At 45.4% G+C, this 14624-nt stretch overlaps 1 protein-coding gene across 1 annotated transcript; it reads right to left on the bottom strand.

Moving 5' to 3' along the window:
• Positions 1 to 6987: 6987 nt before the first annotated feature.
• Cxcl9 (C-X-C motif chemokine ligand 9) lies at positions 6988 to 13223 on the bottom strand. The gene is made up of 4 exons (XM_048364657.1): positions 13118 to 13223; positions 11254 to 11380; positions 8990 to 9074; positions 6988 to 7092 (listed from the first exon to the last, which is right to left on the bottom strand). Exons 1-4 carry the CDS (start codon positions 13179 to 13181, stop codon positions 6988 to 6990), a joined length of 381 nt encoding a protein of 126 aa, XP_048220614.1. The 5' UTR covers positions 13182 to 13223.
• Between the last annotated feature and the right edge of the window lie 1401 nt (positions 13224 to 14624).

Below are 14624 nucleotides of genomic sequence, written 5' to 3'. Positions count from 1 at the left end.
TGCTTGATCAAGACCTGGGTACATGAGCAAGCCTACGAGGCAGCTTAAAAGATAATGTCTTCCAGCTGGGCACAGAGAAGACTTGAATAAGAGGAAGAAGAGGTCTTGCCTGTTTCCAGAAATAAGAATAGGTTTCATAATGATGGTTGTATTTGAGATATGTCTTGAAGGATGTATGGGGGTTTTTAGATGAAAGGGATACATAGAGGAAAAAGAGGCGATGAGGAGAAGTAATCTCTACAAGAGCTTATCAGTATAATTTATTTAAAGAGATTTTGGGACTCTGGGTGCCGGTGGCTCACACCTGTAATCCTAGCTACTCGGGAGGCTGAGATCTGAGGATCACACAGGTCAAAGCCAGCCTGGGCAGGGAAGTCCATGAGGCTCTTACCTCCAATTAACAACCAGAGAACAGCAAGTGGTAGAGTGCTAGCCTTGAGCTGAGAGCTCAGAGACAGTGCCCAGGCCTACAGATCAAGCCCCATGACCATCAACAAGAAGGCCTACAGATCAAGCCCCACGACCAACAACAACAAAATAGAGAATTTGGGGGACATAGCTGGGTGTTAAATGAGGGTGCTGACTGAAGTCAATCTCATACTATTCACATGACTTTATTATATTTGCTACGTGGAAGTACTATCTACATGATCAACTGAAGTGTTCCTTTAAGTTGGGGCTAAATATGTCCTTTATTCATCCAGGTTTGTCTACAGTAACAATATTAAGCAATGATATATTTAATGTTCTGGTTATATTTTTAGTATACTCCACGGTAAGATGAAGCACCCTTGGTTCCATCTCAAGACAACACCTCCGCTTCCCCATGAGACTTCCGCCTGCATTTTGTTTGTTTGTTTGTTTATTGGCAGTACTGGCAGCACTAGAGTTTAGACTCAAGACTTTGCACCTGCTAGGCAAATGCTCTGTCATTGGAGCCATGCCTCAGACATTTTCTTTTTGCAGTCATGGGCCTTGGACTCAGGGCCTGAGCACTGTCCCTGGCTTCTTCCCGCTCAAGGCTAGCACTCTGCCACTTGAGCCACAGCGCCCCTTCTGGCCTTTTTCTATATATGTGGTGCTGGGGAATTGAACCCAGGGCTTCATGTACGGGAGGCAAGCACTCTTGCTACTAAGCCATATTCCCAGCCCGTGCCTCAGACATTTTTGCTTTCGGTGTTTTGCAGGCATAATCCATGCTGTCCTTAGACAGCAGCCCTCCTCCTTACAACCCCTTCATAGCTAGGATTATATTGGTGAGCCCCCCTACATAGCTTATTTGTGAGATGAAATTGAACCCCAAAACAGCAAGGAAAAAAAGCCTCTGCTTGCTATTAGGTGTTTAGATTATGCAATTAATTATGGTCAATCATAGTCGTCATCCTGTGCAATAGAACATTGGGAGATATTTCTCCTGTCCAGTTCTAACCTGGTACACATTCACCTTCCTGAGTAGCTAGGATGACAGGGGTGAGCCACCGGCACCTGGCTAGAATATGTTGCTAAATTGCCCACTAGGTGGTGCTTCTGTCTTTCTTTAAAATAAGAAAACAGCAGTTTGAGGGGGGGAAAAAAAGGCACATGCAAATGAGAGACTGAGAAACTTTATCCTTTCCAAGTGAGCTTCATTTTCTTGTCTTTCCTCCCTTTTCCCATACTTACTGTAACTTTGTTCTCAAAAGCCCACAGGCTTAGTGGGGTGGAGATGAGTTCCTACATTACTCTTTGCTTTTATTTTGTTTTGACATTGACTCTGGCTAGCTTTTGCCTAGGCTGACCTTGAACCACAATCCTATTTCTTACTCTCTTTTTTAACCATTCTTGATCTCTATTATCAGCTACCAGAGGCATTTTTGTTTTTTTATTCAAGGAGATTTAGAAATTCTTAGGGGAAGAAAGTTTATAGACTGGAACAGTTGATAAGACACTGTAAACTCCAATTTTCTATTATAATGGTGGTAACCTATTGGTCAGTGAATTGAGAAACAGCTTTGTTTGGGGGAAATGGAAAGCTGCTTTCTAGGGTCTAAACTTGGTTAAGGTACACAGCACCTGATAAAGCAGGTGATTCTTGTCACTTGGACAAGGCAGTGGCAGATTTCCACGTGGCTAGCAGGCGTCTGGGGGGAGTCGTGGAGACGTGGAACTGGAGACATGGTGGACAGGAGTCCCATAGACAGGAGGGGCAGTAGGGTGGGTGAACCACATAGAATGAACAATGCTGGAGGACAAAATGAGGGTGGCTACATGACCTCAGTAAGAGAGGTTGAGACTGGCTTGGAAAAAGCCTGAAAGAACTTAGGGTTAAGCAATGCCAATGCACTAAAGGATACGGATTAAGCACTTTCTAGATTTTAGGGACTGTTTCAGGTATGGGGGACACAACGGAGGAGACCTAGAGCTTAAACCTGTGTGTATCTGTGTGTGTGTGTGTGTGCGTGCTCGCAGATGAGGAACAAGAAATACTCTCACAAAATCTTTTAAAGATAATTTCAGATCATACTGAAGTTTATTATAACTGATTATAAGGAAGAGGAAATGGGTTAGGTTACCGGCCTAAATTTATGCACTCACGTAGGTACAACCCATCAATGCATATTTTATTCTTCTGTTTGTTTATGTTGGTATTCTTAGTATTATTTTCCATGTAATGTCTTTGCAGGATTTTTGTGTGTTTGTGTACAGGTATCGGGGCTTGAACTCAGGGCCTGGGCACTATCCTGAGCTTTTATCCTCAAGCCTAGTGCTCTACCACTGAAGCCACGGCTCCATTTACAGTTGTCTGGTGCTTAATTGGAGATAAGACTCTCCAAGCCCAGGCTAGCTTTGAACCGAGATCCTCCGATCTCGGCCTCCTACGTAGTTAGGATTATAGGCATAAGCCACCAGTACCCAGCCATTGTAGGGTTTTTTTCTTTTTTTTTTTTTAAGCCATGTGCCTGCTTATTTGAGGAAAGAAAAGCACTCTTCCTTACAATATAAAATTAGTTTAAGTGAACACTCTATTTTTTTTGGGGGGGGGCCAGTCCTGGGCCTTGGACTCAGGGCCTGAGCACTGTCCCTGGCTTCTTTTTGCTCAAGGCTAGCACTCTGCCACTTGAGCCACAGCGCCCACTTCTGGCCGTTTTCTGTATATGTGGTGCTGGGGAATTGAACCCAGGGCCTCATGCATACGAGGCAAGCTCTCTTGCCACTAGGCCATATCCCCAGCCCCATGAACACTCTATTTTATGGTCCTTAACTCTAGCTAAGTGTCCCTGTGAAGGGACAACGTGCAGGAAGTTGATTCTGAGTGGTGATGGCGGGTATCCCCACCCAGTGATGGGAGGCTCACTTTCTCTTCAGAAGATGAGCGTGTTGGGCTGAGAGTGTGGCTGAGTGGTAGAGTGCTCGCCTAGCACGCATGAAGCACTGAGTTCCATTCCTCAGCACCACATACACAGAAAGCCAGAAGTGGTGCTGTGGCTCAAGTGGCAGAGTGCTAGCCTAGAGCAAAAAGAAGCCAGGGACAGTGCTCAGGCCCTGAGTCCAAGGCCCAGGACTGGCAGAGGAGGAGGAGGAGACACATGACCATCTGAAAAGCACATTGAATGAAGCTGACAGTTGACAACTGAGTTAAAGTGTATAATAAAGCCATGTATGGTGGTGCGTGCCTGTATTTCCAGCATTCGTGCTTTTACCCTTGAGACTAAAATTGAATCTTAAATTACTTTTTCTTGGTTTTACAAGACAGGGACTCATTATGTAGCCTATGATGTCCTCAAACTCATGATCCTCTCGCCTGAGCCTCCCAAGTGCTGGGTTATATGTGTGCCACCACACTCCGTTTCCATAGAAATTCCTACAAATCAATGTTTGTCGTAAGGCAGTGTTTCCTCGTTTTTTAATTGAAGTTTTCTTTTCCGTCCCCAGAAACTCCCTTAAAGGACATTCCTATCTTAAGCTCAGTGTTACATCTCAGAGATGAGAACTAAAATGTAAGTGAATAAGAGTTCCATGAGCATTACTATTAATATACAATAATTGAAGGGCAGAGAACACCTCTCCAGTCCTTAAAAAAATTGTTTGCAAGAAACATAGACTCTATGGTTTCCCTCATAGGGAATAATTAGTACAGGTGTAGGCAAGTCACAGCAGAGGATCACAATAGCTCAATAGCTATGCCCTTATGAACACAGAAGATGATGCTAAGTGAAATGAACATTTTATGGAAACAAGTGTTAATATCATTGCTGTAATTATTTTCAACATCATGTGAAACCGTACCCTTTTCTTTCTCATATTCCCTTCCTGTTGTTTTACCCCCACTATCACTGTATCTCATCTTAGTACCCTGGATACTGTACATACCTGTATTAGAACTAGGGAGGGAAAGGGAATATCAAAATCAAGAGACAAGGGATAAAAAGACAAACCAGTGCAAAGCTATACTTACAAAACCATTTGGTGTAAATCAACTGCACAACTCATGGTGGGGGACAGGGGAGGGGGAACTGAGGGAGGAGGTACAAAGTTGAACAAGAATTTACATATGGGGGGCTGGGGATATAGCCTCGCGGCAAGAGTGCCTGCCTCGGATACACAAGGCCCTAGGTTCGATTCCCCAGCACCACATATACGGAAAACGGCCAGAAGCGGCACTGTGGCTCAAGTGGCAGAGTGCTAGCCTTGAGCGGGAAGAAGCCAGGGACAGTGCTCAGGCCCTGAGTCCAAGGCCCAGGACTGGCAAAAAAAAAATTTACATATGGAACTGTAGCCCCTCTGTACTTCGACAATAAAGGAAAAACATTTGTTTTCATTCGATAGTCTATTTATTGATATCAGAAACTTCAAAGTACAAAGTATTATAGTGTCAATACTGCTTTGAATTATAGTTTCTCAGTGAGCATATATGTATCTAAGATGATTACAGTGTGCATATCTATTATATATAATAGTTGCTAAGTGAAACTATACCATCTTTAATCATTGTTCACACATTTTTTTCTGTTTACCTGTGAGAAGCAAGGAACTGGGTCGCGGACAAATTGTGGAAATGTTTTTAGATTTTTGTTTTGGTATGCAAGCAGTGAGGCTTGAACTCACGCCCCTGAACTCTCACTTAGCTTCTTTTTGCTCAAGGCCGGTGCTCTGCCACTTAACCTACTGCTCCAGCTCCTGGTTTTCAGTGGCTAACTGGGGATAACCTGTGTGGCCGGCTCAAACCCGAACCTCAGATTTGAGCTTCCTGAATGGCTGGGATTACAGGAACGAGCCACCCGTACCCAGCTTGACTTCTTTAAAATTTTCAGATGAGTTTTGTGGTGGAGCTCAAGAGTTTCATGCTTGGCCTGTCTGGGTGTCCGGGTGGAATGGCCACTGGGCAGTACTCAAATGGCCTCCATGAGGAGTGATGGGGTTCAGGAAGTGAGCGAGCCTGGGTTTATCCTAGCCACAGACATCTTTTCCTATGCAGTTTGCTAAACCTCTTCTCCAAGGAGTCTCCAAGTTCCACAGGAGCTAACGTGGCACCAGCGGTGTCTCTGATAATTCAGTTTGCTGTCACCTCTACTGCTTGGTACTGCACACATACACCTCTTCCCTTCTCTTTCTCTCTTCCTCCTCCTCCCTCTCTCCTTCTCCGTGCCCCTCTCCCTGGCCTCTCATTCGCTGATAATGCTGGAGTCTTGAATTCAAGCTTGTGCATGCGAAGTAGAAATGATCCACCTGAGCCATTCCTCCCAGGCCTCAGTCCTTCTCGTTATGAGATCTGGTGTAGTAAACGATCACTGTAATACGTTACAGATTCTCAAGTGATGTATTCTTGCCACATAATTCATATTTTCCTAAAATGAGTTTTCAAAAGGCTTTGATGGCTGTCCTGTCAGGTCCTAGAAGGAGAGCGACTGAAGGAAGTAGGAAGGCTGGAGGCTGGCTGTCAGTGACACGTCTTTTCATTTTAAGATCGGGGGATGCTAAGTGTCGTCTGTTTTAGGAGCAGTGCCTACCATCAGCGTGCTTTTCCCCGACCTCTTTGCTGGGAAAACCAAGTTAACCTCCTGTTCCAATAAGACAAGGATACCCTGTCCCTGCCCGGCTCCTCGGTGACAGCATCAGGAGATGATGAGCCAAGAGGTGACCAGGTGTTTGACAGTGTGGGGTAGCCAAGGAATAGCAGGTGCCTCCTCTAAGGCCTTACCTACCTTCCACCCGCGCTCGCTCGCTCACAGCCAGCTCCCCGGCCTTGGGCGGGCGGCCGGTGCAGGACGGCGAGCGGCCCCCGCCCCGAGGACTGGCCAGTGAATACAAATGCACAGAATAATTGGATTAAACATGAAGCGCTCCCTCGTGTGGGGTGAAGCGCACAGAAGGGCTCCTTCAGTGTTTGCAGACGGGGCCTCACCATGAAATAGGAGCTCGAGGGTGATGTGAACACCAGAAAAGGCTTCAAAATGAACTGATCTACGGCAGTGGTAGAGAGCAGACGCAGGGCCTCGTGCGCGTGAGGTGGGCGCTCCGCCCTGGGCCGCACCTCCCGCCCTCTAGACAGGCTTTAGCTAAGAGACGGGACGTGAACCGGGAGGACTGCATCAGGTGGAAGGTGAGGACTTGAACTCAAGCCTGGGTATTATCTTTTTTTGCCAGTCCTGGGCCTTGGACTCAGGGCCTGAGCACTGTCCCTGGCTTCTTTTTGCTCCAGGCTAGCACTCTGCCACTTGAGCCACAGCGCCACTTCCAGCTTTATCTATATATGTGGTGCTGAGGAATCGAACCCAGGGCCTCATGCATGCTGGGCAAGCGCTCTACCCCTAAGCCACATTCCCAGCCCAGCAACAATTCTTACTATTTGGATTTTAACATTAACTTTCCAGCTTTAGTTACAATTTCATGATAATGTTTTAAGATTTTGAGTGAAATCAGCAAGGCTATGTATTACAGCTATAGTGATCTCGGAGTAATTTCATTACAATTACAAACATGCAAAGTACTTGTTGGTGAAGGAGTCTCTTAGGTAGCCTTCCTTTGATGAGGGCGCTGGGATTTTTTAATTTTTTGAACTTTCTTGAATTTTTGATGTTTCTCCCCTTTCTTCTGCCTTTTCTTTTGGCTGATCTACAATGAGAAGTGGAAGGAAAGAACAATTTAAGAAAGAGTCTGATCATTTTTCTTTCCTTACATTCAAACTTCTCCTGACTGTGTATGGGGTATTTGTTGTTGTTCGTTTTGCCTCAAAACTGGCTTAAGCTGCTCTTGGCCCAGAGAGGCTGCTATTGATTCCTTATTTTGCTCATGTTGAGGGGGCACTGCAACAGCTTTCCAGATTCTTTCTCTGTGTGGCGGGGTGGGGGGTGTAGAAGGGCTTGAACACAGGGCCTCTTGCTCTTGCTTGCCTCTGTTGCTCAAGGCTGGTGCTCTGCCACTTGAGCCACAGCCCTACCTCCTCCATAGCGCTCCTTTTGCCTGTTCTTGGGGCTCACCAGTGACCTTATCCCAGCGCTGTCCTTGTGAGGTTGGTGCCATTGTCTACATGAGGCTGAGAGGAGGACGGGGGACTTGCCCAAAGTTGGACTGCTAGTGGTATATGATGAAGACAGTCTGTCAGACTCCAGAACTTCACAACTCAATCACCTGTATGTATTTATGTATGTAGTACGTGACCGTCTGTCAGACTCCAGAACTCAAGCACGTACTCTCTGGCACTCCTTAAACCCAACTCTGAGCATGGCAAGCAGGATTATTTCCACTCTCTTCTGGTATGCTCCCCTCCCCCACCCCGGTTGCTTTACTCATAAGCTCCCCAGCTAGTTTACTTGAGGTTCCCTGACCGGACACGGCCAGCTCCCTCATGAGTCTACTTTTATTTATGCTATACTCACCCTCCTGGTAAACTAATTACCATTCCATCTAAATCAAGATACAAGAAGTCTTTAATACTTCTCTCAGCTGGGTGCCGGTAGCTCATACCTGTAATCCTAGCTACTCAGCAGGCTGAGATTTGAGGATTAGGGTTCAAAGCCAGGCTAAGCAGGAAAGTCTGTGAGACTCTTATCTCCATTGAACCACCAGAAAACCTTAAGTGGGGCTGTGGTTAAACGTGGTGGTGCATTAGCCTTGAGCAAAAAAGCTCGGGGACAGTGCCCAGGCCCTGAGTTCAAACCCCATGACCCAACAAAGTGAAACAAACAAACTCTCTTCCCCCTGTGACTCCTTCCTCTATAATCTTCAACTTTTTGTGCCCCAGTACTGGGACTTGAACTGAGGTCCTAGCGCTCTTGATTGGAGTTTTCAGTCAAGGCTGGCATTTCGCTGTTTGAGCCACACCACCAGTCTGGCTGTTTGGCTGCGGATTGTTGGGTCTGTGTGCCTGGGCTAGCTTTGAATCACGGTCTTCAGATCTGAGACTCTTGAGTAGCGAGGATGTGAGTCACCGGTGCCTGGCTATAATCTTCAAGATTCTTATACATACCCTGTACATCTCCCAGTGTTTCGCACTTACATAATACATCACTGAAACATTTCTGCTACAGTAGGAAAGGACTCTACCTTACTGCCTTTTAATATATATATATTTTTTTTTTTTTTGGCCAATCATAGGGCTTGAACTCTGGGCCCAGGCACTGTCCCTGAGCTTTTCTGCTCAAAGCTAGTGCTTTACCACTTGAGCTAGAGGTCCAATTCTGGCAGTGTGTGTGTGTGTGTGTGTGTGCGTGCATGCGTGTGTGTGTGTGTGCGCGCGTGCGTGCGTGTGTGTGTGGTGTAGTTAGTTGGAAATAAGAGTCTTACAGACTTTTCTGCCCAGGCTGGCTTCTAACTGTCTTAGGTTTCAGCCTCCTGAGTAGCTAGGATTACAGGCCTAAGCCACTGGCACCTGGCTTCTTATTAACTTTTTATCCTCAGCATCTTACTGTTCAGTGCAGTGCAACTGAATGGATGAAATGATGAAAAATGGGGAATTATAGATTGTCTTCTAAAGTTGTAAAGCAAACTCTTGGTCCTCCTCTTGACAAACCTGTTTCTCCCAGTTTTTCAGCAGTTTCTTCACAGATGCGGACTTGGGGTCTAGACATGTCTGCTCTCCGTTCCTCAGTGTAGCACTGCCAAAGAAATAACAATGGGATTGTTTTTCTTCCTAGTAATGATTTCAGAAGTTTTTGCAGAAACAATGAAAGAGTGGTGTTGGCTGATCTTTCTAGTGAAATGACCTAAAAGATAATAAGATGTTTTCTAAGCTATAAGTTTTAAAAAGCCATAACTGTCACTCCAGAAATAATCTCAAATTTTATTCATTAAGTTTCCTGTATACTCTGAAATAAAAGTAGTCATTCCCTGTATCATCCTTGATTTTGGTATCAAAGCAATTAGAAAACATGTGTCCTTTAACTATAGCAATTCTAATCTCTAGAAAGATAACTGGAAACTCAATATTGCTAAAATAAGACTTTGGAACAACTGGAAATAACCTACATTTCTGAGAGGCATTAGATATATAAATTATGGGATACTCGTATCATGCAATATAATTTGGCTATTGGAATAATTTTTAGTAGGGGAATTTACTGTTCAGTGGCATATGGTAAACCTGTGCAAGTCCTGAGTTCAACCCTCCGCACCAACATCAGGAAAAAATAACATTATTAGACATTTTTGGATGTGAGAGAATTCATAACCATTGTGCTACTAAAAATCAGTATAAAATGAAGCAATGATGGCTCATGCTTATAATCCATCCACGCTTATAATCTGCTTAGGAGGCTGAGATCTATGGATCATGATTCAAAGCCAGCTTAGGCAGGAAAGATTCTTTTTTTTAATTTTTATTTTTTGGCCAGTCCTGGGCCTTGGACTCAGGGCCTGAGCACTGTCCCTGGGCTTCCTTTTGCTCAAGGCTAGCACTCTGCCACTTGAACGACAGAGCCCCTTCTGGCCGTTTTCTATATATGTGGTGCTGAGGAATCGAACCCAGGGCTTCATGTATATGAGACAAGCACTCTTGCCACTAGGCCATATTCCCAGCCCCCATAAGCTTCTTATCTAATTAAGCACCAGAAAAGTCAGTGGTCAAAAGTCAGTGGAGATTAAGCTTGAACTGTTGTTCTAGTACAGTGCTAGACTTAGAGACAATACCCAGGCTCTGAGTTTGAGCTGCAGGACCAGCACACACACACACACACACACACACACACACACACACACACACCTGTATAAAACTATACAGCAGTCCCTTCTTATCTGTAGGGGCTTATGTTTCAAGACATTCTTTAGATGCCTCAAATATTTGATAGTACTGAACCTTATGTATACTATTTTTTGTCATATCTCTATGCATACATATTCTTATGATAAAGTTTAATTTATAAACTAGACACAGCAAGAGATTAAAAACAACTAATACTAAAGTTAAAACAACTATAAAAATATACTATAATAAAATTATTTAAACATTTTTTTCGGGGCTGGGGATATAGCCTAGTGGCAAGAGTGCCTGCCTCGGATACACGAGGCCCTAGGTTCGATTCCCCAGCACCACATATACAGAAAACGGCCAGAAGCGGCGCTGTGGCTCAAGTGGCGGAGTGCTAGCCTTGAGCGGGAAGAAGCCAGGGACAGTGCTCAGGCCCGGAGTCCAAGGCCCAGAACTGGCCAAAAAAAAAAAAAAAAACACAACATTTTTTTCTAGAAGTTTCCTTCTTATAGTTTTTATATCATAGGTAACCAAGGGGTAAAAACCAAGGAACATGAATCAGCAGATTTGATGGAAAGTACTGTATGTAGCATATGATTATACTGGTCTTATTTGTATATTGATTGTATATATGTGTATATTTGCATACATTACATATAAATATGTACACACAAAGCAAATGAGGGAACTTTGGAAAACCAAATACCAAAGGCTTAATAGTATTTATCACTGGATGGCAGGATTGTAAATGGTTTTTATTTTCATCTTTTTAGTTACATGCATTCAATATTTTCTAGGAGCCCATTTTCAAGACAGCTTGCACCTGTGCTGTCCTAAATAGCATTTCTTATTAGTCTCAAAGAAATGCAATTTTCTTTGTTCTTGAAGAAACAAAACATGTTCTATAATGAATGTATATTACTTAAGTAGTTGATCACCCCTGGATCCTAATCTCTGCCAGAAATTTATCTTTTATGTGAAGAGAGAAAGTTGCTGCTGGAATTTTCAGAGGAAGGAACCACCTGAATTGTTGGTGGGGGGGAGGGGGCGACACCCAAAGGAAAGTCGGTGTCAGAGGAGTTTTTACTTACATGATTTCAGTTTCCTCACAAGAAGGACTGGGGGCAAATTGTTTGAGATCTTTCAAGGATTTGGGGTTGATCCTCTCTTGCCTACTGCCGATGCAGGTGCAACGTGGAGTCCTAATTATTGGGTTTCCTTTGGGAAAGAGAAAGATCACAATGCCTCTTTAGGCTAATGTCTCAGCGGATGTGATCCATCAGGATGACACTACTGAAGTCATTTTAGTGAGTTGTCTGTACATCTTCACCACAACACTTTGTAAATAAGAAGACTGAGGGAAGTGGCGACGTGGCTCAAGTGGTAGAGCGCTAGCCTTGAGCTGAAGAGCTCAGGGACAGTGCCCAGGCCCAGGGTTCAAGCCCACAACTGACTAAAAAAAGAAAAGCAAAAAAAGAAGACTGAGGGGTGACACTGTCCCAAAAGAAATGTACTCTTTACCTGACATATGTCACTATAACCCCTCTGTAATCACCTTAATAACAAGGAAAAAACAAATTAATAAGAATGGTGGCTCACACCTGTAATCCTACCTACTCAGGAGGCTGAGCTCTGAGGATCGGGGTTCAAAGCCAGCCCAGGCAGGAAAGTCTGTGAGACTCTCATCTCCATTAACCACCAGAAACCCGGAAGTAGTGCTATGGCTCAAGCGGTAAGAGTGCTAAGGGCTCAGGGACAGTGCCCAGGCCCAGAGTTCAAGTCCCACGACCAATAGGAAGAAGGAGGAGGAGGAAAAAAGACTGAAGGTTGGAGAGGTTAAGTGTAAGAACAAAGTCATACGGTTTTAGAGGGGGAATAGGGTCTCAGTTCAGATCCCTCAATCCAAAGATATTGCTCTTAATTTCCTTATTTTATAGCCCTGGCTGGAAAACTTACACGATATTAATAGATGCCTACTACAGGTTAGACACATGATTCAGGTATGTTATGCGAACCAGTACCTTAAGCAACTCTCAAATCCATTTATTACCTAAGTTGGCATAGGTTTGGATCTCAAGTCGTATTTATAATAATTACCACCCCCTTCTCATCTTTTCCCCTCCTGTTTCCTTGATTTTCAGTAGTGCTCTAAACTTTTGAAGTGTGTGTGTGTGTGTGACTGGAGATTGAGTTCCAGGGGGTCTGAGCTATGCCCCTGGTCCTTTTGCTTTTAGGATGTATTTCAGACAGCGTCTCACAAATGCTCATCCAAGCTGGTCTCAAGCCATGGTCCTCCTACCTCCACCGCTCGAGTCCCTGGGCTCGATTACAGGCGCGTGCTGCCACGCTCACCTCAAAGCCTTCACAACAGTTACCGTCATACCTTAACTCTTACATTCATTCACACTTAGCATCCACTATGCCACACATTAACTAGAACAGTGCCACTATACCGACGTGGAGTTGCAGAGAGGTTTTATTTGCCTACAGTAACAAAACCAATTAGTAAACAGCTTTTCTGATCTAGATTTGAGATTGCTTCATTACAGACATAATTACAAAAACAAGATTAGCGTGATAAACATAATTTAGGAGACTTTATTACCAGCTGCCAGTGCTACTGGTTTCACATCCCTTCCTAGAAACTGCCCATGTATGTGATCTGGAAGTAGTAACTTGCAGAAATTCCCTCGGATCTGAGAGATAATGTCTCACTGTCAATGTTCAAACATGTATTAAGCACTAGGAACTCACATGCCCAGACAGAAAAGACTCATATTTGACTTGGCAGATCTAGGTGATGGCCTTTGGATGACTGATTGCATGATCTTTTCTCATCCTAGTGTTGCTTCCTAATACATGCAGAATATTCAACATTACCTGGTTGAACCCCAAGGATTTTATCGTGAACCACAGCTCTGACCTGACCAACCTAATATTACTCAAAACTCTCACCTTGAGCTGCAATCAGAAGCAGGAGGATGCTGCCCACCAGGAAAGGAGCGCCTCTTTTCTCCATAGTGGAATGGGGTCTGCCGGGTCACTCCTACCCGGGAGCTCAAGTCTGAGGGACCCTTTAGAGAGCACGTTCTTGGGCACCCTATTTATTGCGAGGATCACCTTCCTACTAAACTCGGATTGGCTGCTGTCCTTAGCTGATGTCGCTAAACTAATCAGAGCACCATCTGGGTTGTGCTGGGGGAAAACCCTACTTTCAGATCCAAGGGAATTTCTGCAGGTTTAATTTCAATTTCACATAAATTGGTGACTTTTAGTAAAGGATGTAAAACAGCTGCCCGTGTGGCTGAGGAATGGATTACGTAATGAGCGCCCCTACTCCGCCCTCCACCTCTCCTGGCTTCTACTTGTCTGCTGTGGCAGCCCCTTCTCCAGCCCCCGGTACAGTGGATGCGCGCACACACGCACGCATAGTGCACTGCCCTGTCCTCACACGCACACGCGCATGCATAGTCCACTGCCCTGTCTGTCCTCACGCACACGCGCACGCAAGCATCCCCTGCCCTTCCTGGCCCCAAACACCTAAGAGGCGTGTGGACAGAACCGATGCAGCCGACCTATCTGTTGATTAGGACAGATGGGCTTGCTCAAGCTTATCTACTGGCTTTGTTACTTCTCTGCAGAACAAAAAGGAACTCAGCTCAGAGGATTCCTGGCCTTATTATGGAAAAGGCACAAGTACTTGGACATGTTTAAGGGAAATGTAAAAGGTCTTTTTGGTTTTTTTCAGTAAGCATGTAACGCATCAAATGAAAACAGTATTAGGTCTAAATTTCCAAATGAGCAAATTAATTCAAAGAACTGAAGGTAAATAATTTTCTAATTAAAAGTAAGTCTTAGGAAACAATGCCTGAACGTGTAACAGCTTTTACTTAGGAGAGAAACACTAGTTACAAACCTGGCAAATGTGTCACTGTGTTACTGGGGGGAGGGGGGGGGGGCCGCGCTTCCAGCCAGGCTTGCCGTGGTACATGTCCACATTTCTCCTCCTTCTCCATGCTCTCCGTAGCCTCCCAAGAATGGAGCTCCAGTGAGGAATCTATGTCGCCTTTAAAAGAAAGTATGTATGCTTTTGCCTGCCTTCCTTCCTCCCTTCCTCCCTCCCTCCCTCCCTCCCTCTACCCCCCTTACTCCCCCCCTCCTCCTCCCGTGTCCACACTGGGTCTTGAACTCAGGGCTTTTGAGAATCAGCTTTCCTGCTCCCAGGCGGCCGTTTGCCCCACGAGCCACAGCTCCAGTCCCGCACCCCCTTCAACACCAGGAACTCAAACCCCGAGCGCGGGAGCCACGGCTCCCGTCCACCTCCTTCCCCGGCGGCTCCCCCCCCCCCCCCCGGGTCAGGCCCTCGGATCGCGCCTCCCTCCGGGGCCTCCCCACGCCAGGGCAGTCGGCCAGAGCGCGTGGCCGTGGACGCCGAGGCTGGGACCCGGGGCCTGGGCGCCCG

Source organism: Perognathus longimembris, chromosome 16 (genome assembly GCF_023159225.1).
Source record: "Perognathus longimembris pacificus isolate PPM17 chromosome 16, ASM2315922v1, whole genome shotgun sequence".
NCBI classification, from domain to species: Eukaryota; Metazoa; Chordata; class Mammalia; order Rodentia; family Heteromyidae; genus Perognathus; species Perognathus longimembris.
This window is presented reverse-complemented; position numbering and strand designations above follow the sequence as displayed.